We start from the raw sequence: 26,497 nt of genomic DNA, 5'->3' as shown, positions 1-26,497 counted from the left end.
TGTGAAATGACCCAATATTGGAATCATAGGATTCCCAGAAGAAGACAACAAAAAGAAAGGCCATGAGAAAATACTCAAGGGGATAATTGTTGAAAACTTCCCTAAAATGGGGAAGGAAATAGTCACACATGTCCAAGAAACCCAGAAAGTCCCAAACAGGACAAACCCAAGGCAAAACACCCCAAGACACATATTAATCAAATTAACAAAGATCAAACACAAAGAACAAATATTAAAAACAGCAATGGAAAAACAACAAATAACACACAAGGGGATTCCCATAAGGATAACAGCTCATCTTTCAATAGAAACTCTTCAGGCCAGAAGGGAATGGCAGGACATACTTAAAGTAATGAAAGAATAATCTACAACCCATTACTGTAACCAGCAAGGATCTCATTCAGATATAAAGGATAATTCAAAAGCTTTACAGACAAGCAAAAGCTGAGAGAATTCAGCACCATCAAACCAGCTTTTCAACAAATTCTAAAGGATCTTCTCCAGACAGGAAACACAGAAAGACTGTATAAACTCTAACCCAAAACAACAAAGTAAATGGCAATGGGATAATATTTATCAATAATTACCTTAAATGTAAATGGGTTGTATGCCCCAACCAAAAGACAAAGACTGGCTGAATGGAAACAAAAACAAGACCCCTATATATGCTGTCTACAAGAGACCAACCTCAAAACAAGGGACACATACAGACTGAAAGTGAGGGGCTGGAAAAAAAATATTTCAAACAAACGGAGACCAAAAGAAAGCAGGAGTCGTAATACTCATATCACATGAAACAGACTAAAATAAAGGCTGTGAAAAGAGACAAAGAAGGAAACTACATAATGATCAAAGCTTCAATCCAAGAAGAAGATATAACAATTATAAATATATATGTACCCAATATAGGAATAGCACAATATGTAAGGCGAACACTAGTAAGTATAAAAGGGGAAATTAACAATAACACAATAATAGTGGGAAACTTTAATACCCCACTCACACCTATGGATAGATCAACTAAACTGAAAATTAACAAGGAAACACAAACTTAAAAGTCACAATGGACCAGCTAGACCTAATTGATATCTATAGGACATTTCACCCCAAAACAATCAATTTCACCTTTTCCTCAAGTGCACATGGAACCTTCTCCAGAATAGATCATATCCTGGGTCATAAATCTAGCCTTGGTAAATTCAAACAAATTGAAATCATCCCAGTCATATTTTCTGACCACAATGCAGTAAGATTAGATCTCAATTATAGGGAAAAAACTATTAAAAATTCCAACACATGGAGGCTAAATAACACGTTTCTGAATAACCAACAAATCATAGAAGAAATAAATAAATCAAAATATGCATAGAAATGAATGAAAATGAAAACACAACAACCAAAAACCTGTGGGACACTGTAAAAGAAGTGTTAAGAGGAAAGTTCACCCTATATGCAAAACAGAAAAAGAGACACAGATGTACAGAACAGAATTTTGGACTCTGTGGCAGAAGGCGAGGGTGGGATGTTTAGAGAGAACAGCATTGAAACATGTATATTATCTAGGGTGAAACAGATCACCAGCCCAGGCTGGATGCATGAGACAAGTGCTTGGGCCTGGTGCACTGGGAAGACCCAGAGGGATTGGGTGGAGAGGGAGGTGGGAGGGGGGATTGGGATGGGGAATATATGTAAATCCATGGCTGATTCATGTCAATGTATGATAAAACCACTACAATAATGTAAAGTAATTAGCTTGCAACTAATAAAAATAAATGGAAAAAAAAAGTCAAATAAATAACCTAACTCTACACCTAAAGCAACTAGAGAAGGAAGAAACGAAGAACCCCAGGGTTAGTAGAAGGAAAGAAATCTTAAAAATTAGGACAGAAACAAATGCAAAAGAAAAAAAGAGACCATAGCAAAAATCAACAAAGCTAAAAGCTGGTTCTTTGACAAGATAAATAAAATTAACAAACCGTTAGCCAGACTCATCAAGAAACAAAGGGAGAAGAATCAAATCAACAAAATTAGAAATAAAATGCAGAGATCACAACAGACAACACAGAATACAAAGGATTATAAAAGACTACTACCAGCAGCTATATGCCAATAAAATGGACAATTTGGAAGCAATAGACAAATTCTTAGAAAGGTATAGCTTTCCAAAACTGAACCAGGAAGAAATAGATGATCTTAACAAACCCATCCATCACAAGCAAGGAAATTGAAACTGTAATCAGAAATCTTCCAGCAAACAAAAGCCCAGGACCAAATGGCTTCACAGCTGAATTCTACCAAAAATTTAGAGAAGAACTAACACCTATCTTACTCAAACTCTTCCAGAAAACTGCAGAATAAGGCAAACTTCCAAACTCATTCTATGAGGCCACCATCACCCTAATTCCAAAACCAGACGAAGATGCCACAAAAAAAGAAAACTACAGGCCAATATCACTGATGAACATAGATGCAAAAATCTTTAATAAAATTCTAGCAAACAGAATCCAACAACATATTAAAAAGATCAAACATCATTACCAAGTGGGCTTTATCGCAGGAATGCAAGGATTCTTTAATATCCACAAATCAATTAATACACCACACGAACAAATTAAAAGATAAAAACCATACGATTATCTCAATAGATGCAGAGAAAGCCTTTGACAAAATTCAACATCCATTTATGATAAAAACTCTCCAGAAAGCAGGAATAGAAGGAACATACCTCAACATAATAAAAGCTATATATGACAAACTCACAGCAAACATTATCCTCAATGGTGAAGAATCGAAAGCATTTCCCCTAAAATCAGGAACAAGACAAGGGTGCCCAGTCTCACCACTACTATTCAGCATAGTTTTGGAAGTTTTATCCACAGCAATCAGAGAAGAAAAAGAAATAAAAGGAATCCAGATAGGAAAAGAAGAAGTGAAACTCTCACTGTTTGCAGATGACATGATCCTTTACATAGAAAACCCTAAAGACTCTACCAGAAAATTACTAGAGCTAACCAGTGAATACAGTAATGTTGCAGGATATAAAATTAACACACAGAAATCCCTTGCATTCCTATACACTAACAATGAGAAAACAGAAAGAAATTAAGAAAACAATAGCATTCACCATTGCAACAAAAAGAATAAAATACTTAGGAGTATATCTACCTAAAGAAAGAAAAGACATATATATAGAAAACTATAAAACACTATGAAGGAAATCAAAGAGGACACAAATAGATGGAGAAATATACCGTGTTTATGGATTGGAAGAATCAATATTGTCAAAATGGCTATACTACCCAAAGCATTCTATAGATTCAATGAAATCCCTATCAAGTTACCAATGTTATTTTTCACAGAACTAGAACAAATAATTTCACAATTTGTATGGAAATACAAAAAAGCTCTAATAGCCAAAGCAATTTTGAGAAAGAAGAATGGAACTGGAGGAATCAACCTGCCTGACTTTAGGCTGTACTACAAAGCCACAGTCATCAAGACAGTATGGTACTGGCACAAAGACAGAAATATCGATCAGTGGAACAAAATAGAAAGCCCAGAGATAAATCCACGAACGTATGGTCACCTTATCTTTGACAAAGAGGCAAGGATATACAATAGAAAAAAGACAACCTCTTTAATAAACGGTCCTGGGAAAACTGGTCAGCCACTTGTAAAAGAATGAAACTAGAAGACTTTCTAACACCATACACAAAAATAAACTCAAAGTGGATTAAAGATCTAAATATAAGACCAGAAACTATAAAACTCCTAGAGGAAAACAGGCAAAACACTCCCTGGCATAAATTATAGCAGTACCTTCTATGACCCATCTCCCAGAGTAATGGAAATAAAAGCAGAATAAACAAATGGGACCTAATTAAAATAAAAGCTTCTGCACAACAAAGGAAACTATAAGCAAAGTGAAAAGACAGCCTTCAGAATGGGAGATAATAATAGCAAATGAAGCAAAGGACAAAGGGTTAATCTCAAAAATATACTAGCAAATCCTGAAGCTCAATTCTAGAAAAATAAATGACCCAATCAAAAAGTAGGCCAAAGAACTAAACAGACATTTTTTCAAAGAAGACATACTGATGGCTAACAAACACATGAAAAAATGCTCAATGTCACTCATTATCAGAGAAATGCAAATCAAAACCACAATGAGGTATCATTACACGCCAGTCAGATTGGCTGCTATCCAAAAGTCTACAAGCAATAAATGCTGGAGAGGGTGTGGAGAAAAGGGAACCCTCTTACACTGTTGGTGGGAATGCAAACTAGTACAGCCACTATGGAGAACAGTGTGGAGATTTCTTAAAAAACTGGAAAAAAACTGGAAATAGAACTGCCATATGACCCAACGGTCCCATTCCTGGGCATACACACTGAGGAAACCAGATCTGAAAGAGACACGTGCACCACAATGTTCATCACAGCACAGTTTATAATAGCCAGGACATGGAAGCAACCTAGATGCCCATCAGCAGACGAATGGATAAGAGAGCTATGCTGCATATACACAATGGAATATTACTCAGACATTAAAAAGAATACAGTTGAAGCAGTTCTAATGAGGTGGATGAAACTGGAGTCCATTATACAGAGTGAAGTAAGCCAGAAAGATAAACACCAATACAGTATACTAACACATATACATGGAATTTAGAAAGATGGCAATGATAACACTATATGCAAGACAGAAAAACAGACACAGATGTATGGAACAGACTTTTGGACTCTGTGGGAGAAGGCGAGGGTGGGATGATCTGAGAGAATAGCATTGAAACGTATATTATCAATTGTGAAACAGATGGCTAGTCCAGGTTTGATGCATGAGACAATGCTCAGGGCTGGTGCACTAGGATGACCCAGAGGGATGGGATGTGGAGAGAGGAGGGAAGGGGATTCAGGATGGGGAACACATGTAAATCCATGGCTGATTCATATCAATGTATGGCAAAAAACACTACAATACTGTAAAGTAATTAGCCTCCAACTAATATAAATAAATGAAAGAAAAAAAAAGAATACAATTAATCCTAAAACAATTGTCAAAGTGAAACTGAAAGTCAATCAGCTGTGTCTGACTCTTTGCATTCCCATGAACTGTAGCCTGCCAGGCTCCTCTGTCCCTGGGGACTCTCCAGGCAAGAATACTGGAGTGTTTTGCCATTCCCTTCTGCAGGTGATCTTCCCAACCCAGGTCTACTCATTACAGGCAGATTCTTTATTGTCTGAGCCACTAGGGAATCCCAAGAATACTAGAGTGGGTAGTCTATCCTTTCTCCAGTGGATCTTCTTGACCCAAGAATCAAAGCAGGTTCTCCTGCATTGTAGGCAGATTCTCTACCAGCTGAGCTATCAGGGAAGACAACAGTATGTTCTGCTATTATTATCAGAATATAAATGTATTCAAATATATTATTTGAGTGGTTAAAATACATTATACTTTAAAAGACCATTATATCAGTTTTACTTTTAACACGTGAAACTGTCAGCATTCTAAATAATCCAATGACAATTGAATGCTTAAATAAATCATGATGTATAAACTCAATGGTATATAATGAAGTCACCTAAAATTAATATGACTATACTGAAAAGCTAGACGTGATCACATCATCTTATATACTGTATACAGTTGACCCTTGAACATGGGTTTGAATTGCACATGTTCACCTTTGTGCAATTTTTTTTTCAATATATAAGTACTACAGTACCACACTATCCATGGTTGTTTGAATATATGAATGTGAAACTGCAGATATAGAGAACAGACTGTAAAATTATGTATTCGTTTTTGACTGCATGATGGGCTGGTACCCCTAATTCCAGTGTTGTTCAAGTATTAATTATACATTTAGAGACATTAAAAGGAAACAAAAAAACCCTTAACACCGGCTTCTGTGTTAAATTAGAGAGAATTTGATTGATATTTACAAATATTTACTAAATACTTTCTATTAATGATAAATCTTTTGTTTTAAATTGCTTACCACTTTCACATTACGTGGCTTCTCTTCAGGGGTAATAACTTCTGAAATTTGTGTTTCCAGTTCTGTAAGTTCAGGTGGCAGAGAAATTATGTAATGATAGATTTTAGCCACACCCTTGCACTAGAAAAGAAAAAAAAAAGAAAAAAAGTATGAAAATCATATCAGCATCAATATTTCAATTCTAATGTGTAATTGCCAGAGTTTTCAGGTTTAAAATGAATACACACACACACACACACACACATATTCCTATTTGTATTCAGAGAGAGATACAACATGACTTACAAAAAGATGAAAAATATATTTATATGTTTATTGAGTGAGTCAGCTGTGTATTATCAAAGCATAAAACTGGACATAATTTTTTAGGTCCTCTCAATTGTGGTATGGGCAAAGTGCAGATGAGTGAGAAGTAAAAGGAGATTAAAAAGGTTAATTCATTCCTGAAAAAGTACACATATTCATGGAAATTTTGGAAAAGACAGTAAAGCTAAGAAAAAATTAATTATCACCCAGAATAGCAAACCCCCTCTTTCAACAATGCAAGAGACGACTCTGTACATGGACACCAGGAGAACATCACCAGATGTTCAATACCAAAGTCAGACTTATTATATTCTTTGCCGCTAAAGATGGGGAAGCTCTACACAGTCAGCACACACACACACAAAATACCAGGAGCTGACTGTGGCTTAGATCATGAACTCCTTATTGCAAAAATCCAGACTTAAATTGAAGAACATAGGGACAACCTATAGGCCATTCAGGTATGACCTAATCAAATCCCTTAAAATTATACAGTGGAAGTGACAAATAGATTCAAGGGATTAGATCTCATAGGCAGAATGACTGAAGAACTATGGATGGATGTTCATAACACTGTACAGGAGGTGGTGATCAAAATCATCCTGAAGAAAAAGAAATGGCAAAAGGCAAAATGATTGTCTGAGGAAGTCTTACAGATAGCTAAGAAAAGTGAAAGACAAAGGAGAAAAGGAAAAATATACCCATTTGAATGCAGAGTGCCAAAGAACAGCAAGAAGAGACAAGAAATCCTCCCTAAATGATCAGTGCAAAGAAATAGAGGAAAACAACAGAATGGGAAAAGCTAGAGATTGTTTCAAGAAAATTAGAGATACCAAGGGAATATTTCATGCAAAGATGGGCATGATAAAGGACAGAAATGGTATGGACCTAAAGAAACAGAAGATATTAAGAAGACATGGCAAGAATACAAAGAACTATACAAAAAAATTTTTTAATGACCCAGATAACCACAATGGTGTGATCACTCAAATAGTATCAGACATCTGGGAGTGTGAAGTCAAGTGGGCCTTAGGAAGCATCGCTACGAATAAAGCTAGTCGATGTGATAGAATTCCAGCTGAGCTGTTGCAAACCCTTAAAAGATGATGCTGTTAAAGTGGTACATTCAATATGCCAGCAAACTGTGAAAACTCATCAGTGGCCACAGGGCTGGAAAAGATCAGTTTTCATTCCAATCCCAGAGAAAGGCAAGGCCAAAGAATGTTCAAACTGCTGCACAATTGCACTCATCTCACATACCAGCAAAGACTTCTCTGGTGGCTCAGATGGTAAAACATCTGCCTACAATGTGGGAGAACTGGGTTCGATCCCTGGGTCAGAAAGATCCCCTGGAGAAGGAAATGGCAACCCACTTCAGTACTCTTGCCTGGAAAATCCCATGGACGGAGGAGCCTGGTAGGCTACAGTCCATGGGGTCGCAAAGAGTCAGACACGACTGAGTGACTTCATTTCATTTTTTTCATTTAAATGCTAAAAATTCCCCAAGCTAAGCTTCAACAGTACATGAACCAATAATTTCCAGACATTCAAGCTGGATTTAGAAAAGGCAGAGGAACCAGAGATCAAATTGCCAATATCCGTTGGATCATACAAAATGCTAGAGAATTCTGGAACAACATCTACTTCTGCTTCACTGACTACACTAAAGCCTTTGACTGTGTCGATCAGAACAAACTGTGGAAAATTCTGAAACAGATGGGAATACCAGACCACCTACCTGCTTCCTGAGAAACTGGTATGTAGGTCAAGAAGCAACAGAACTGGACATGGAACAAAGGACTAGATCCAAATTGGGAAAGGAGTAGGTCAAGGCTGTATACTGTCACCCCATTTATTTAACTTATATGCAGAATACATCATGCAAAATGCTGGGCTGGATGAAGCACAAGGTGGAATCAAAATTGCCAGGAGAAATAACAATAACCTCAGATAACCAGATGACACCACCCTTACTACAGAAACTGAAGAGGAATGAAAGAGCCTCTTGATGAAAGTGAAAGAGGAGAGTGAAAAAGCTGGCTTAAAACTTAACATCAGAAAACTTAGATCATGGCATCTGGTCCCAAGACTTCATGGCAAATAGATGGGGTAACAATGGAAATGGTGACAGATAATTTTCTTGGGCTCCAAAATCTCTACAGATGGTGCCTGCCTACAGCCATGAAATTAAAAGATGCTTGCTTCTTAGAAGAAAAGTTATGATCAACCTAGATAGCATACTGAAAAGCAGAGACATTATTTTGCCAACAGAGTTCTGTGTAGTCAAAGCTATGGTTTTCCAATAGTCATGTATGGATGTGAGAGTTGGACCATAAAGAAATCTGAGTGCTACAGAATTGATGCTTTTGAACTGTGGTGTTGGAGATGACTCTTGAGTCCCTTGAACTGCAAGGAGATCAAACCAGTCCATCCTAAAAGAAATCAGTACTGAATATTCATTGGAAGGACTGATGCTGAAGCTGAAACTCCAAGATCCAAAGAACTAACTCCCTGGAAAAGACCTTGATGCTGGGAAAGATTGAAGGCAGGAGGAGAAGGGAACTAGAGAGGATGAAACGGTTGGATCGCGTCACCAACTCAATGCACATGAGTTTGAGCAAGCTACAGGAGTTGGTGATTGGCAGGGAATCCTGGTATGCTGCAGTCCATGGGGTCACAAAGAGTCAGACATGACTGACTGAACTGATATATGTGTGTGTGTATATATATATATATGTATGTGTGTGTGTGTGTATGTATATGTGTGTGTGTATATATATATGTATATGTATATGTATATATATATATATATATATATATATATATATATATATATAAACTGCTACAGAGGTTCCCTTGCCCCAAATCTAGTACACAGCTTCCATAAGATTACTTTACAAAATACATACAAATCTTAAGTGTGTCTCTAAAATAAGAGCTTTTAAAAAGCTTTAGCCACTTGAGCAGGTACCAACATAATGGTGGAAAACATTAAAATAAAAGCTATAAGATCTCAGCTTGTGCTTTCTTATTTATGTGTGTCTGTATGCATGTAGGCTCAAGTTGCTTCAGTCGTGTCTGACTCTTTGTGACCCTATGGACTATAGCCCTCCAGGTTCCTCTGTCCATGGGATTCTCTAGGCAAGAATACTGGAGTGGGTTGCTATGCCCTCCTTCATGGGATCTTCTCGAATCAGGCATTGAACCCATGTCTCCTCCATTGCAGTCAGATTATTTACCACTGAACCACTGGGGAAGGCCATGTGTGTCTGTATATGTATGCTGTAATGTGAAATATTCTTCTGACTCTTAATGGTATTGCTAAATTAACTTATAAAAGAGCTATGTTCAATTAATTCAAAGAAAAGTAAGAGCTTATACAAATCAAGCAGTCATAAAATTCTCAGGAATATATTAGAAAGAAACCCAAAATCTTCAAGTTCATGTGGCCTGGGAAAATACTCAGCATTAAAACTAGCTGTGTGTGTATGCAAAGTGGCTTCAGTCGTGTCCAACTCTATGTGACACTATGGACTGTAGTCCACAAGGCTCCTCTCTCCATGGGACTCTCCAGGTAAGAATACTGGTGAGGGTGGCCATGCCCTTTTCCACAGGATCTTCCCCACCCAGGGAATGAACCTGTGTCTCTTATGTCCTTTGCATTGGCAGGTGGGTTTTTACTCCAACACCACCTGGGAACCCCAGGTTTATTAATTAAAATAGATATGTCTCTGCAGTTGTCAACATGAAAAATAATTTGTACATACGACTTTTATTCTTCTGAGGTTTATTAGTCAAATAAGTTCATGTTATCTACTGTTATGGAATGTTAGTGAATAAAAAAATCTTACGATGACTTTGTCTAATGTCTTAGAAAGAATAAAGCCAATAAGATCTTTAAAGTTCACTCTGGTGAATTTTATCTTAACAGATTTAATATATGGAATTTGATTCTAAAATGTTAGTAAGAGTTAAGAAGGGAAATGAAAACCTTAAGTAAAAAAAAACAATTATAAATAAGAGCTGATAAACTACCTTTTTACCTATTAATAAAACTCGTGGATGGTTACAAGAGCATACATTCCCATTCATGAGTATATATGGGCTTCCTTCGTAGCTCAGTTGGTAAAGAATCTGCCTGCAATGCAGGAGACCCAGGTTTGATTCCTGGGTCGGGAAGATCCCGTGGAGAAGGAAATAGCAAACCCACTCCAGTATTTCTGCGTGGAGAAGTCCATGGACTGAAGAGCCCAGCAGGCTGCAGTCCACAGAGTCGCAAGTGTCAGACACGATTTAGTGACTAAACCACTATATATATATATATGTGAGTGTTATATATATATATATATATATATATATATATATATATGTATATATATATTTATTCTTCAATTTATTCTTCAATTCTTAAAAAAACCTTCTTCAATTCTTGTGTGTATGTGTGTATACAGTGGTCAGCACTGTATACACACATACACACATGAATCTCCATCACTTAGCACAATTCTAAGTATATATAGTAGAGCTACATAAAAATATATCACTGATGAGTACGTTGGCATAAAAGCACTTCTCAAACTTTTCCAAAGAATATTTAAAATAATTAAGTATAACATCAACTTTAGGTTAAAGAGTCATGGAAAAACACAGTGACTTAAATGGTTAAAGAGCAAAATCTTTTACAATCGTAATGACTTGAAAAGACTTATAGATAACAATCCACACTCATGCTGGTACCAAATGGGTATTTTAACCTAGTAAATATTTCAGTTTGATATGCACATTTCAAATTTAAATCTATAAATATAAGTCATACATACTTGCTTATGTTGATTTTTTAAAAGCAGAATCAGATAATATATAAGTTGGATATTATCTTAAACAACATCTACTCCAATCCCTTCATTTTGAGATTGGGAAACTGAGGCTCTTACAACATATAAGAGTTGAGGTCCAAAGGGGCAAGGACCATGTCTTTATGCTCTTTGTATTACTTTCACCTAAATCTTATGACTGGTACATAGTAGATGTTCATTAAATGTTTACAAAATGAATTAAATCCATTCCAAGCCAGAACTTCATCTTTCAGCCAGCCAGTGTCTTAATTGTTACACCAATGAACCAAGCTCATTCTTATTATTTATTTATTTTTAAATTGAAGGATAACTGGTTTACAGAATTTTGTTGTTTTCTGTCAAACATCAACATGAATCAGCCATAGGTATACATATATCCTCTCCCTTCTGAACCTTCCTCCCATCCTCCTCCCCACTCCACCCCTCGAGGTAGACACAGAGCCCTTGTTTGAGTTTCCTGAGCCAAACAGCAAATCTAGATCTGCTATCTATTTTACACATGGTAATGTAAGTTTCCATGTTACTCTTTCCATATATCTCACCCTCTCCTCCCCTCTCCCGATGTCCACAATATGTTCTTTATGTCTGTTTCTCCACTGCTGCCCTGTAAATAAATTCTTCAAAATCATTTTTCTAGGTTCTGTATATATGTGTTAGGATATGATATTTCTCTTTCTCTTTCTGACTTACTTCACTGGGTATAACAGGTTCTAGGTTCATCCACTTCCTTAGAAATAACTCAAATATGTTCCCTTTTTTGGCCCCACCTCCAAGGAGCGGCTGCTGCGCAGAGGCAGGAGGGCCAAGAGGAGCTACTCCACGTTCAAGGTCAGGAGGGGAAGCCGTGAGACGATACCCCTCGTCCAAGGTAGGAGCAGCGGCTGCACTTTGCTGGAGCAGCCATGAAGAGATACGCTACGTCCAAGTTAAGAGAAACCCAAGTAAGATGGTAGGTGTTGTGAGAGGGCATCAGAGGGCAGACACACTAAAACCATAATCACAGAAAACTAGCCAATCTGATCACAGGACCACAGTCTTGTCTAACTCAATGAAACTAAGCCATGACATGTGGGGCCACCCAAGATGGTCGGGTCATGGTGGAGAGGTGTGACAGAATCTGGTCCACTGGAGAAGGGAATGGCACACCACTTCAGTATTCTTGCCTTGAGAACCCCATGAACAGTATGAGAAGGCAAAATGATAGGATACTGAAAGAGGAACTCCCCAGGTCGGCAGGTGCCCAAGATGCTACTAATATGTCGAGAAATAACTCCAGAAAGAATGAAGGGATGGAGCCAAAGCAAAAACAATACCTAGTTACGGATGTGACTGGTGATAGAAGCAAGGTCCGATGCTGTAAAGAGCAATATTGCATAGGATCCTGAATGTTAAGTCCATGAATCACAGCAAATTGGAAGTGGTCAAACAGAAGAGGGCAAGAGTGAATGTTAACATTCTAGGAATCAGCGAACTAAAATGGACTGGAATGTGTGAATTTAACTCAGATGACCATCATATCTACTACTGTGGGCAGAAATCCCTTAGAAGAAATGGAGTAGCCATCATGGTCAACAAAAGAGTCCGAAATGCAGTATTTGGATATAATCTCAAAAATGACAGAATGATCTGTGTTCGTTTCCAAGGCAAACCATTCAATATCACAGTAATCCAAGCCTACGCCCCAACCAGTAACACTGAAGAAGCTAAAGTTGAACAGTTCTATGAAGACCTACAAGACCTTTTAGAATGAACACTCAAAAAAGATGTCCTTTTCATTATAGGGGACTGGAATGCAAAAGTAGGAAGTCAAGAAACACCTGGAGTAACAGGCAAATTTGGCCTTAGAGTATGGAATGAAGCAGGGTAAAGGCTAATAGAGTTTTGCCAAGAGAATGCACTGGTCATAACAAACACCCTCTTCCAACAACACAAGAGAAGATTCTACACATGGACATCAGCAGATGGTCAACACCGAAATCAGATTGATTATAATCTCTGCAGCCAAAGATGGAGAAGCTCTATAGTGTCAGCAAAAACAAGACTGGGAGCTGACTGTGGCTCAGATAATGAACACCTTATTGCCAAATTCAGACTTAAACTGAAGAAATTAGGGATAACCACTATACCATTCAGGTATGATCTAAATCAAATCCCTTATGACTATATAGTGGAGGTGAGAAATAGATTTAAGGGACTAGATCTGATAGACAGAGTGTCTGATGAACTATGGACAGAGGTTCATGACATTGCACAGGAGACAGAGATCAAGACCATCCTCATGGAAAAGAAATGAAAAAAGGCAAAATGGTTGTCTGAGGAGGCCTTACAAATAGCTGTCAAATGAAGAGAAGCGAGAAGCAAAGGAGAAAAGGAAAGACATTCCCATTTGAGTGCAGAGTTCCAAAGAATAGCCAGGAGAGATAAGAAAGCCTTCCTCAGCGATCAATGCAAAGAAATAGAGGAAAACAAAAGAATGGGAAAGACTAGAGATCTCTTCAAGAAAATTAGAGATACCAAGGGAACATCTCATGTAAAAATGGGCTCAATAAAGGACAGAAATGGTATGGAACTAAGAGAAGCAGAAGATATTAAGAAGAGGTGACAAGAATACACAGAAGAACTGTACAAAAAAGATCTTCATGACCCAGATAATCACAGTGGTGTGATCACTCACCTAGAGCCAGACATCCTGGAATGTGAAGTCAGGTGGGCCTTAGAAAGCATCACTACGAACAAAGTTAGTGGATGTGATGGAATTCCAGTTGAACTATTTCAAATCCTGAAAGATGATGCTGTGAAAGTGCTGCACTCAATATGCCAGCAAATTTGGAACTCAGCAGTGGCCACAGGACTGGAAAAGGTCCGTTTTCATTCCAATCCCTAAGAAAGGCAATCCCAAAGAATGCTCAAACTACCTCACAATTGCACTCATCTCACACGCTAGTAAAATAATGCTCACAATTTTCGAAGCCAGGATTCAGCAATACGTGAACCAAGAACTTCCAGATTTTCAAGCTGGTTTTAGAAAAGGCAGAGGAACCAGAGATCAAACTGTCAATATCCGCTGGATCATCGAAAAAGCAAGTGAGTTCCAGAAAATCATCTATTTCTGCTTTATTGACTACAACAAAGCCTTCGACTGTTTGGATCACAATAAACTGTGGAAAGTTCTGAAAGAGATGGTAATACCAGACCACCTGACCTGCCTGAGAAACCTGCATGCAGGTCAGGAAGCAACAGTTAGAACTGGACATGGAACAATACAGTGGTTCCAAATAGGAAAAGGAGTACGTCAAGGCTGTATATTGTCACCCTGCTTATTTAACTTATATGCAGAGTACATTATGTGAAACCCTGGGCTGAAAGAAGCACAAGCTGCAATCAAGATTGCTTATCAATAACATCAGATATGCAGATGACACCACCCTTATGGCAGAAAGTGAAGAGGAACTAAAAAGCCTATTGATGAAGGTGAAAGAGGAGAATGAAAAAGTTGGCTTAAAGGTCAACATTCAGAAAACTATTATGGCATCTTGTCCCATCACTTCATGGGAAATAGATGGGGAAACAGTGGAAACCGTGTCAAACTTTATTTTTCTGGGCTCCAAAATCACTGCAGATGGTGACTGCAGACATGAAATTAAAAGACGATTACTCCTTGGAAAGAAAGTTATGACCAACCTAGATAGGATATTAAAAAGCAGAGACATTACTTTGCCAACAAAGGTCCGTCTGGTCAAGGCTATGGTTTTTCCAGTGGTCATGTATGGATGTGAGAGTTGGACTGTGAAGAAAGGTGAGCGCCGAAAATTTTATGCTTTTGAACTATGGTGTTGGAGAAGACTCTTGAGAGTTCTTTGGACTGCAAGGAGATCCAATCAGTCCATCCTGAAGGAGATAATTCCTGGGTGGTTTTTGGAAGGACTGATGATGCTGAAGCTGAAACTAAAATATTTTGGCTACCTCATGTGAAGAGTTAACTCATTGGAAAAGGCCCTGATGCTGGGAGGGATTGGGGGCAGGAGGAGAAGGGGAAGACAGAGGATGAGATGGCTGGATGGCATCACTGACTCGATGGGCATGCGTTTGAGTAAACTCTGGGAGCTTGTGATGGACAGGGAGGCCCAGTGTGCTGCAATTCATGGGGTCACAAAGAGTCGGACACAACTGAGAGACTGAACTGAACTGAACTGAACTGAGTGTTCCATTGTATATATGTACCACAATTTCTTTACCTATTCATCTGTTGATGGACATCTAGGTTTCTTCCATGTTCTAGCCATTGTAAATAGTGCTGTAATGAAAAATGGGATACATGTGTCTTTTTCTATTTTCGTTTCCTCAGGGTATATGCCTAAGAGTGGGATTGCTGGGTCATATGCTACTTTTATTCCTAGTTTTCTAAGGAATCTTCATAGCATCTTCTACAGTGGCTGTATCAATTTTTATCCCCACCAACAGTGCAAGGGTGTTCCCTTTTCTCTGCACCCTCTCCAGCATTTATTGTTTGTAGATTTTTTGATGATGGCCATTCTGACTGGTGTGAGGTGTTATCTCATTGTAGTTTTGATTTGCATAATAATGAGTGATGTTGAGCATCTTTTCATGTCTTTGTTAGCCATCTGTATGTCTTCTTTGGAGAAACGTCTGTTCATGGCTTTTCCCCCCTTTTTAATTGGGTTGTTTGTTTTTTTGGTATGAGGTTGTATGAGCTGCTTGTATATTTTGGAAATTAATCATTTGTCAGTAGCTTCATTTTCTATTACTTTCCTGACTTCAGATTATATTACAAAGCTATAGTCATCACAACAGTATGGTACTGGCAAAAAACCAGAGATATAGACCAATGGAACAAGAGAGAAAGCCCAGAAGTAAATGCATGCACATATGTGTACCTTATTTCTGACAAAGGAGGCAAGAATATACAATGGGGCAAAGACAGCCTCTTCAGTAAATGGTGCTGGGAAAATGGATAGCTACATGTAAAAGAATGAAATTAAAACACTTCCTAACACCACACACAAAAATAAACCCAGAATGGATTAAAGACCTAAATGTAAGACCAGAAACTATAAAACTCTTAGAGGAAAACATAGGGAGAACACTCAATGACATAAATCAAAGCAAGATCCTTTATGACCCAACTCCTAGAGTAACGGAAATAAAACCAAAAGTAAACCAGTGGGACCTAATTAAACTTAAAGGCTTTTGCACAGCAAAGGAAACCATAAGCAAGGTGAAAAGACAACCCCCAGAATGGGAGAAAATAAATGTTCATTCTTATCTTCATATTGATTCCTTTGATTGTAGTACCCCTACCTTCGCTTATAACTAATTTTTTTCCAATTTTCAGAATCCAATTGCATTCAAATTTTATCCATGGAATCTTATGTATAATTTTAGCCTTCTTTACACAAGGGTATGACTATCTTCCCACACAAATTCTTTTGCAGAGCACTGCACATCTTAATCCTTATATTTGACCACATGAATGAGGAAAAAAAAAATGGGGGTAGGCTGGAAGAAAAGAATGGAAGCTAAACTTTCATGACTGTATTAGGAATGGGACAAGGAACAGTAGTGAGATAGTATTGTTGTTTCTTCATTTGCTAAACCTATAGTTGGGCAGTGTTGGTAGATAAAATGGAGCTTCATCTGATCCTTTCATTTCTTTGGATATCTTATTTTCCTAATTAGGCTATCAGACATTCTTTTCTAAATTTAATTATCAATTCTTTAAGAGTATGGGAACATTTTTCTCAATTTGCAAATCCCTTTAACAGTGTATACAGAATAACTTCAATAAACATCAGGCAGGCTGGGAAGCATAAAAGCAAGTGACAGTACTAATTAAGTAAGAGCTTTCCTGGCCTCTTTCACTTCTCAGCTTTAGCCTCTCACTCTCTTACCTCTACTTTGATTCTGGAGAGATCAGAAACCCATGAACAAACTGAGCGGTAAGGAGTGGGGAAAGCAAGAAGAAACAAATCTCCCTTACAAAACTGCAAGTTGTTGGTTCCAGGAAGCCATAGCTATTAGAGGACGTTAAGTACAACTTCGTGCAAAGTTGAAATTCTGACCTCTAAATATTTCAGGTATTTATATTGAATAAAATAGAGCAGCAAAGTCTTGGAACTGCCCGATTTTTATATTATTGAATTTATAAGAAATTTGTTAGTTATTGCTGTTGTTCTTTAATCACTAAGTCATGTTCAACTCTTTTGTGACTGTATGAACTGTGGCCCACCAGGCTCCCCTGCCCATGGCATTTCCCAGGCAAGAATACTGGAGTGGCATGCCATTTCCTTCTCCAGGGGATCTTCCCAACCCAAGGATTGAACTTGCATCCCCTTCACTGGCAGATGGATTCTTTACCACTTAGCCACAATAGAAATAAAAAATAAATATGCTTTAGTGATATTCCACCAATTGTCCTTGTACAGCATACTAATTACAACTAGTGATTATACCTAAGATTACTGTAGTACTATGTTTATTTGCCTGTTTCATAATATAAATGAGTATATGGTTGCTTGATGTGGGGAATGGGATAAATTCATCCTGAGAAAATATGGCATGGGTTTTGCTATTATTGTCAGGATAATTGTTTGAACATAAGTAACTATGTTCTGTTACCTACCTTCTGGTGAATTTTGTTTTTTCTATTGTTTAAATACTATTCAGAAATTTTATTTATTGCTCAGAAGAATATTTAGTATAATGCAAAGATAATGAAATATAAAGACAGTGAGTGTTGTCTAGAAAAGTGAAGGTTTGGTAAAATCATTGACTTATATACACAGACACACATACACACACACACATCCTGGAATGACTGCAGGATTTTATGGCACATCTTTTATGTTTTGACTTCCTTTTGGTGAATTTTGAAATTATGTACTTTTATCTCACTCTCATCATTCTTCTCGCCCCAGAACAACACTCTTTTTGTCAACATACGGGTTACAATACATTTTGCAACTTGCTACATAGAGAACAGTGGCCTAGAGATAAGTAAAAATAATCAAGGCATGAACTATTTCCATCACTCTTTCCATTTTACTGAAAACTCTGGCTTCCATTCATAGTTTACTATGACAATGCAAGACAGAATTATGAACATTGAAGTGAAGTGAAGCCTCTCAGTCATGTCTGACTCTTTGCGACTCCATGGACTGCAGCCTCCCAGGCTCCTCAGTCCATAGGATTTTCCAGGCAAGAGTACTGGAGTGGGTTGCCATTTCCTTCTCCAGGGGATCTTCCCGACTTAGGGATTGAACCCGAGTCTCCTGCATTGCAGGCAGACGCTTTATCATCTAAGCCGCCAGGGAAGCCCCAATTTGGTTAACTGCAAATAGAAACCCTAACATAAACAGCTCCTTAATATGTTTCTTGTCTTGCATAAAAAGGATTGAGGCTGGTTTCAAATTTACAATGCAAGAATTTTAATGAATGTCTTTTCTCTCCACAGCCCTATTTTATCCTTCGTAAATAAAGAAAAAAAAAACCTAATATTGAAAATTAATGGGGGGGAGGAGCCAAGACGGCAGAGGAATAGGACGGGGAGACCACTTTCTCCCCTACAAATTCATCAAAAGAACATTTGAACGCTGAGCAAATTTCACAAAACAACTTCTGATCGCTAGGAGAGGACATCAGGCACCCAGAAAAGCAGCCCATTGTCTTCGAAGGGAGGTAGGACAAAATATAAAAGATAAAAAGGGAGACAAAAGAGCTATGGACGGAGACCCGTCCCGGGAATGGAGTCAATAGAGGAAGTTTCCAATCACCAGGAAACCCTCGCACTGGCAGGACTGGGGGAAGTTTTCGGCAATCTAACTGGGAGGAAAAATTAAACAAGGCCCACAGATTACGTGCCTAAAAGCAACTCCAAGCAGAAAAGTACCCCAGACGCCCGTACCTGCCAGCAACAAGCAGAGGTGGAACAGAGAGGAGCGGGCGGCATTGCCTAGGGTAAGGACTGGCCCGAAGACCCTGAAAGCAACTGGAGGGAGCTTTTGTAAACTGTGGGATAGCAAGGGACAAAATTAACTGGCCCGAACACAATGCCGGCGGTTCGCAAAACAAAGGGACTGAGAAACTCCAGAGAAGAGCCGGCCCATCCCCGATGGAGGTAGGAGGCAGGGGGGAGGGGAAAAGGGCAAACTCAGCCGCTGAGAAGCCACCCCCTCCCACACTGCAAACAGGCCCCCGGTTCCTATCTAAAGACTTCCTGAGACCCGACTGGCGGCACGCGCTGGGGCTGCAGAGGGAAAAAGCACGCCGTATCCGGGGAGATTGTGCCCAAGCCTCTGGCTGCCTGGGCCGTTCGACGCGGAGGGAAGAGACACGCTGCACCTGGGGAGAGTACGTCCAAGCCCCTGGCTGCCTGAACTGCTCAGGCCGGGTAAGGCACAAAACGCAGGCTCAACCGAATCTGCACTTTTGTGGAGTACCCGAAAACTGGAACCGCATTCAATGCAGGGCCTGCTCCATATAGAGCAGCCGGGAGCCTGAGCAGTGTAGACGGGGAAAGAACTGACACCCGTGAGCGGGGCAAACCCAGTGTGGCCGGAACACGGTGAGTGCTATCCACACAGAGCGGTATTTTTCTGCAGTGCCCCGCCCTCCCCATAGCAGGACTGAACTGAACTAGCGAACCTAAATAAGAGATCACTCCGCCCGCCTGTGTCAGGGCGGAAATTAGACACCGAAGAGACAGGAAACAGAAGCCAAATAAACAAATGGAACCGCTTCAGAAAGCACCGGTGCAACAGAGTAAAATCCCTGAAGGTAATACCGACTACACCAGAAGGGGCCCATAGATATCGAGAAGTGTAAGCTGGAAAGAGGAGCTATCTGAAATTGAACTGAACCTACACTGACCACAACAACTCCAGAGAAATTCCTAGATATATATATATATATATATATAATTTTTTAATTAAAAAAATTTTTTCTTTCCTTTTTTGTTATTTTTTATTTTTCTCTTTTATTTTCTTATAAAATTACCTATTACTCCCCCATTACTCCTCAACTTTCATTTTCATATATTTTTATGATTTTTTAATTAGGGAAAAAAATTTCTTTTTTTTTTCTTGTTTTTCTCTCCTATTTCCTTTTAAAGTCCTCTAATACTCCTCTATTATTCCTTAATTTTCATTTTCATTTCACTATAACCTTGCCAAAAAAAGAGAGAGAGAGAAACCCTATTTTTAAACCGAACTTCATATACATTTCTAAATTTTTTTTGTGTTTCTGTTTTTGTTTTTAAATATTGTACTTCAAAGAGTCTAACCCCTACACTAGATTTTTTAATCTTTGTTTTTCAGTATGTGATAAAAATTTTGGACATTTAAGAATCCAATATTCAGTTCCCATTTCTATTCAGGAGTGTGGTGATTACTCTCCCACTTTTGATTCTCTGTTTTCTACCTCAGAATACCTCTATTTCCTCCTTTCCCCTTCTCTTCCCAATCCAATTCTGTGAATCTCTGTGGGTGTCTGGGCTACGGAGAACACGTTGGGAACAGATAACTGCGTAGATCTGTCTCTCTTCTCTTGAGTCCCCCTTTTCTCCTCCTGCTCACCTCTATCTCCTTCCTCCCTCTCCTATTCTTCATGTAACTCTGTGAACCTCTCTGGTTGTCTCTCACGGTGGAGAATCTTTTCATCATTAACCCAGGAGTTTTATTATCAGTGCTGTATAGTTGGAGAAGTCTTCAGACTATTGGAAGAATAAAACTGAAATCCAGAGGCAGGAGACTTAAGCCCAAAACCTGAGAAAACCAGAAAACTCTTGACTACATGGAACATTAAGGAATAAGAGACCATCCAAAAGCCTCCATACCTACACCAAAACCAACCACCACCCAAGAGCCAATAAGCTCCAGTACAAGACATACCACGCAAATTCTTTAGCAATGCAGGAACATAGACCTGAGTGTCAACATACAGGCTGTCCAAAGTCACACCTAACACAAAGACCCATCGCAAAACTCATTACTGGACACTCCATTGCACTCCAGAGAGAAGAAATCCAATTCCATGCACCAGAACACTGACACAAGCTTCCCTAAGCAGGAAACCTTGACAAACCAATCTTCCAACCCCACCCACTGGGTGAAACCTCCACAATAAAAAGGAACCACAGACCACAAGAATACAGAAAGCCCACTCCAGACACAGCAATCTAAACAAGATGAAAAGGCAGAGAAATACCCAACAGGTAAAGGAACATGAAAAAAGCCTACCAAGTCAAACAAAAGAGGAGGAGATAGGGAATCTACCTGAAAAAGAATTTAGAATAATGATAATAAAAATGATTCAAAATCTTGAAAACAAAATGGAGTTACAAATAAATAGCCTGGAGACAAGTATTGAGAACATGCAAGAAATGTTTAACAAGGACCTGGAAGAAATTAAAAGAAGTCAATTAAAAATGAGTAATGAAATAAATGAGATCAAAAACACTCTGGAGGGAACCATGAGGAGAATAACAGAGACAGAAGATAGGATAAGTGAGTTAGAAGATAAAATGGTGGAAATAAATGAAGCAGAGAGGAAAAAAGAAAAAAGAATCAAAAGAAATGAGGACAACCTCAGGGACCTCTGGGACAATGTGAAACATCCCAACATTCGAATCATAGGAGTCCCAGAAGAAGAAGACAAAAAGAAAGGCCATGAGAAGGTACTCGAGGAGATAATAGCTGAAAACTTCCCTAAAATGGGGAAGGAAATAGCCACCCAAGTCCAAGAAACCCAGAGAGTCCCAAACAGGATAAACCCAAGGCGAAACACCCCAAGACACAGATTAATCAAATTAACAAAGATCAAACACAAAGAACAAATATTAAAAGCAGCAAGGGAGAAACAACAAATAACACACAAAGGGATTCCCATAAGGATAACAGCTGATCTATCAATAGAAACCCTTCAGGCCAGAAGGGAATGGCAGGACATACTTAAAGTAATGAAAGAGAATAACCTACAACCTAGATTCCTCTACCCAGCAAGGATCTCATTCAGATATGAAGGAGAACTCAAAAGCTTTACAGACAAGCAAAATCTGAGAGAATTCAGCACCACAAAACCAGCTCTTCAACAAATACTAAAGGATCTTCTCTAGACAGGAAACACAGAAAGGTGGTGTAAACGTGAACCCCACACAACAAAATAAATGGCAACGGGACCATACCTATTAATAATTACCTTAAATGTAAATGGGTTGAATGCCCCACCCAAAAGACAAAGCCTGGCTGAATGGATACAAAAGCAAGACCCCTATACATGCTGTCTACAAGAGACCCACCTCAAAACAAGGGACACATACAGACAAAAAGTGAAGGGCTGGAAAAAAATATTCCACTCAAATGGAGACCAAAAGAAAGCAGGAGTCACAATACTCATATCAGATAAAATAGACTTTCAAATAAAGGCTGTGAAAAGAGACAAAGATGGACACTACATAATGATCAAAGGATCAATCCAAGAAGAAGATATAACAATTATAAATATATATGCACCTAACATAGGAGCACCACAACATGTAAGGCAAATGCTAACGAGTATGAAAGAGGAAATTAATAGTACCACAATAATAGTAGGAGACTTTAATACCCCACTCACAACTATGGATAGATCCACTAAACAGAAAATGAACAAGGAAACACAAACTTTAAAGGACACAATAGACCAGAAAGACCTAATTGACATCCATAGGACGTTTCACCCCAAAACAATCAACCTCACCTTCTTCTCAAGTGCACACGGAACCTTCTCCAGAATAGATCACATCCTGGGCCATAAATCTAGTCTTGGAAAATTCAAAAAAAATGAAATCATTCCAGTCATCTTTTCTGACCACAGTGCAGTAAGATTAGATCTCAATTATAGGAAAAAAAATTATTAAAAATTCAAACATATGGAGGCTAAACAACACGCTTCTGAATAACCAACAAATCATAGAAGAAATCAAAAAAGAAATAAAAATATGCATAGAAATGAATGAAAATGAAAACACAACAACCCAAAACCTATGGGACACTGTAAAAGCAGTGCTAAGGGGAAGATTCAAAACATTACAGGCCTACCTCAGGAAAAAAGAAAAAAGTCAAATAAATCACCTAACTCTACACCTAAAGCAACTAGAGAAGGAAGAAATGAAGAATCCCAGGGTTAGTAGAAGGAAAGAAATCTTAAAAAATTAGGGCAGAAATAAATGCAAAAGAAACTAAAGAGACCATAGCAAAAATCAACAAAGCTAAAAGCTGTTTTTTTGAAAAAATAAACAAAATTGACAAACCATTAGCAAGACTCATTAAGAAACAAAGGGAGAAGAACCAAATTAACAAAATTAGAAACGAAAATGGAGAGATCACAACAGACAACACTGAAATACAAAGGATCATAAGAGACTACTACCAGCAGCTCTATGCCAATAAAATGGACAACTTGGAAGAAATGGACAAGTTCTTAGAAAAGTATAACTTTCCAAAACTGAACCAGGAAGAAATAGAAGATCTTAACAAACCCATCACAAGCAAGGAAATCGAAACTGTAATCAGAAATCTTCCAGCAAACAAAAGCCCAGGACTATATGGCTTCATAGCTGAATTCTACCAAAAATTTAGAGAAGAGCTAACACTTATCTTATTCAAACTCTTCCAGAAAATTGCAGAAGAAGGTAAACTTCCAAACTCATTCTATGAGGCCACCATCACCCTAATTCCAAAACCAAACAAAGATGCCACAAAAAAAGAGAACTACAGGCCAATATCACTGATGAACATAGATGCAAAAATCCTTAACAAAATTCTAGCAAACAGAATCCAACAACATATTCAAAAAATCATAAACCATGACCAAGTGGGCTTTATCCCAGGAATGCAAGGATTCTTTTTTTTTTGTTGTTAAATATTTATTGTTGTTAAATCCACATTACACCAGCACAACAATCCAAAGCAGTAAGATAGTACTTATTGTTTTTATAAATACATGAAAGGTGGCAAAATAACGCTGCTTAATCCCAAACCCAGCAAATTAGCAAAATGTCACATTCGGGAAAATTTGGCAAGTACGAGAAGACATCAGTCATAATTCTGCAAGACAGACAGGTCCAGGAGAGCCTCGCGTGCCAGTCTGCAGGCATCAGCGCTCACACTGGGTACGCAGAGCTTGCTTGGCATGTCGAGAAGGACGTGGAGAGCTGTGCATGTGAAGCAGTAAAGTGGGCTACACAGGGTGGCACACAGGTACAAAATCATTAAAAAACACTACATATCGAGTAACTGAGCTAAGAGAGTTTGCCATCTTTATCATAAATAATGAGAGATAAATGTGTTTTGCATAAGGAATACAGTGTGTTCTCTTCATAGCAAAGTACCATTATCATATCATAGCAGGCCCCATTTTCTCGTGTTTATAGTTGACTGGTTCCAACTTAAAACCGTCAAGCCTGGTCAGAATTCACTCCGTCCAGCTGGCCAGAGTCAGGGGCACCGGAGACGGCCTTGGGATGACTGGGAGCCCAGCACCTTCTTCAGTCAGCGGCCTCATGGCCGCAGGGAGGAGAAATTAGGCTCCCACCCACCGTGTGGGCGCCGTGGAGGACACGCACCCTGGTGCCCACCTCCTCTGGCTCAGTCTCATACACCCAGCAGACCAGTGCCCACAGGCTGCCTCCGACCCGTGACAACCTCGCTGCTCAGCCCATTACCAACTTGCTCTGTGCATCCCACCTCCAGCTCTGACCCTGCAGTGTCCCCAGGGCCCCCACCGCTGGAACCCCAGCTTCTAGGAATGCAAGGATTCTTTAACATCCGCAAATCAATGTAATACACCACATTAACAAATTGAAAGATAAAAACCATACGATTATCTCAATAGATGCAGAAAAAGCCTTTGACAAAATTCAACATCCATTTATGATTAAAACTCTCCAGAAAGCAGGAATAGAAGGAACATACCTCAACATAATAAAAGCTATATATGACAAACCCACAGCAAGCATCACCCTCAATGGTGAAAAATTGAAAGCATTTCCCCTGAAATCAGGAACAAGACAAGGGTGCCCACTCTCACCACTACTATTCAACATAGTTTTGGAAGTGTTGGCCACAGCAATCAGGGCAGAAAAAGAAGTAAAAGGAATCCAGATAGGAAAAGAAGAAGTGAAACTCTCGCTGTTTGCAGATGACATGATCCTCTACATAGAAAACCCTAAAGACTCTACCAGAAAATTACTAGAGCTAATCAACGAATACAGTAAAGTTGCAGGATATAAAATTAACACACAGAAATGTCTTGCATTCCTATACACTAACAATGAGAAAACAGAAAGAGAAATTAAGGAAATGATACCATTCACCATTGCAACAAAAGAATAAAATACTTAGGAGTATATCTACCTAAAGAAACAAAAGACCTATACATAGAAAACTATAAAACACTGATGAAAGAAATCAAAGAGGACACAAACAGATGGAGAAATATACCGTGTTCATGGATTGGAAGAATCAATATTGTCAAAATGGCTATACTACCCAAAGCAATCTATAGATTCAATGCAATCCCTGTCAAACTACCAATGGTATTTTTCACAGAACTAGAACAAATAATTTCATAATTTTTATGGAAATACAAAAAACCTCGAATAGCCAAAGTAACCTTGAGAAAGAAGAATGGAACTGGAAGAATCAACCTGCCTGACTTCAGACTATACTAGAAAGCCACAGTCATCAAGACAGTATGGTACTGGCACAAAGACAGAAATATAGATCAATGGAACAGAATAGAAAGCCCAGAGATAAATCCATGAACCTATGGTCACCTTATCTTTGACAAAGGAGGCAAGGATATACAATGGAAAAAAGACAACCTCTTTAACAAGTGGTGCTGGGAAAACTGGTCAACCACCTGTAAAAGCATAAGTCCTCTTAAAGGATGTTGCCATTAGCTCCACTACAGAGCCACCAGAGTAGGCGACTCACAAACTGGAGAACAATTATACCAAATAAGTTATCACACTGCTGGGAAATTCTAGGACCCACAACAGACTTCCCAACATGGGGATCTGTCAAAGAGACTGAGTATCCCAAGGGAATCTGACTTTGAAGGTTAACAGGATTTGACTACAGCAGTTCCACAGGACTGGTAAACAGACACCCTTGGAGAGCACAAACAAAACCTTGTGCACACCAGGATCCAGGAGAAAGGAGCAGAGACCCCACAAGAGGCTGAGCCTTTCTTGCCTGTGTGTGCTTGGCAGTCTCTGGTGGAGGTGTGTGTCGACAGAGTTCTGTTGTGGGATCAGGGGCACTGCTTACAACAGTC

The 26,497-nt window shown here is 38.8% G+C and overlaps 1 protein-coding gene across 1 annotated transcript in view; it reads right to left on the bottom strand.

The window, feature by feature from the left end:
• The window catches only part of LOC110149659 (uncharacterized), a 366,055-nt gene that overhangs the window by 115,322 nt on the left and 224,236 nt on the right, over positions 1–26,497 (bottom strand). Inside the window, exon 8 of the mRNA XM_070461789.1 lies at positions 6,003–6,122. Within this exon, the coding sequence (XP_070317890.1) occupies positions 6,003–6,122 (120 nt within the window). The remainder of the gene's footprint in view (positions 1–6,002; positions 6,123–26,497) is intronic.

The sequence above is a fragment of the Odocoileus virginianus genome, chromosome X, assembly GCF_023699985.2.
Source record: "Odocoileus virginianus isolate 20LAN1187 ecotype Illinois chromosome X, Ovbor_1.2, whole genome shotgun sequence".
Classification (NCBI taxonomy): Eukaryota; Metazoa; Chordata; class Mammalia; order Artiodactyla; family Cervidae; genus Odocoileus; species Odocoileus virginianus.
The sequence above is the reverse complement of the archived record's forward strand: the minus strand, read 5'-3'. Positions and strand labels throughout refer to the sequence as shown.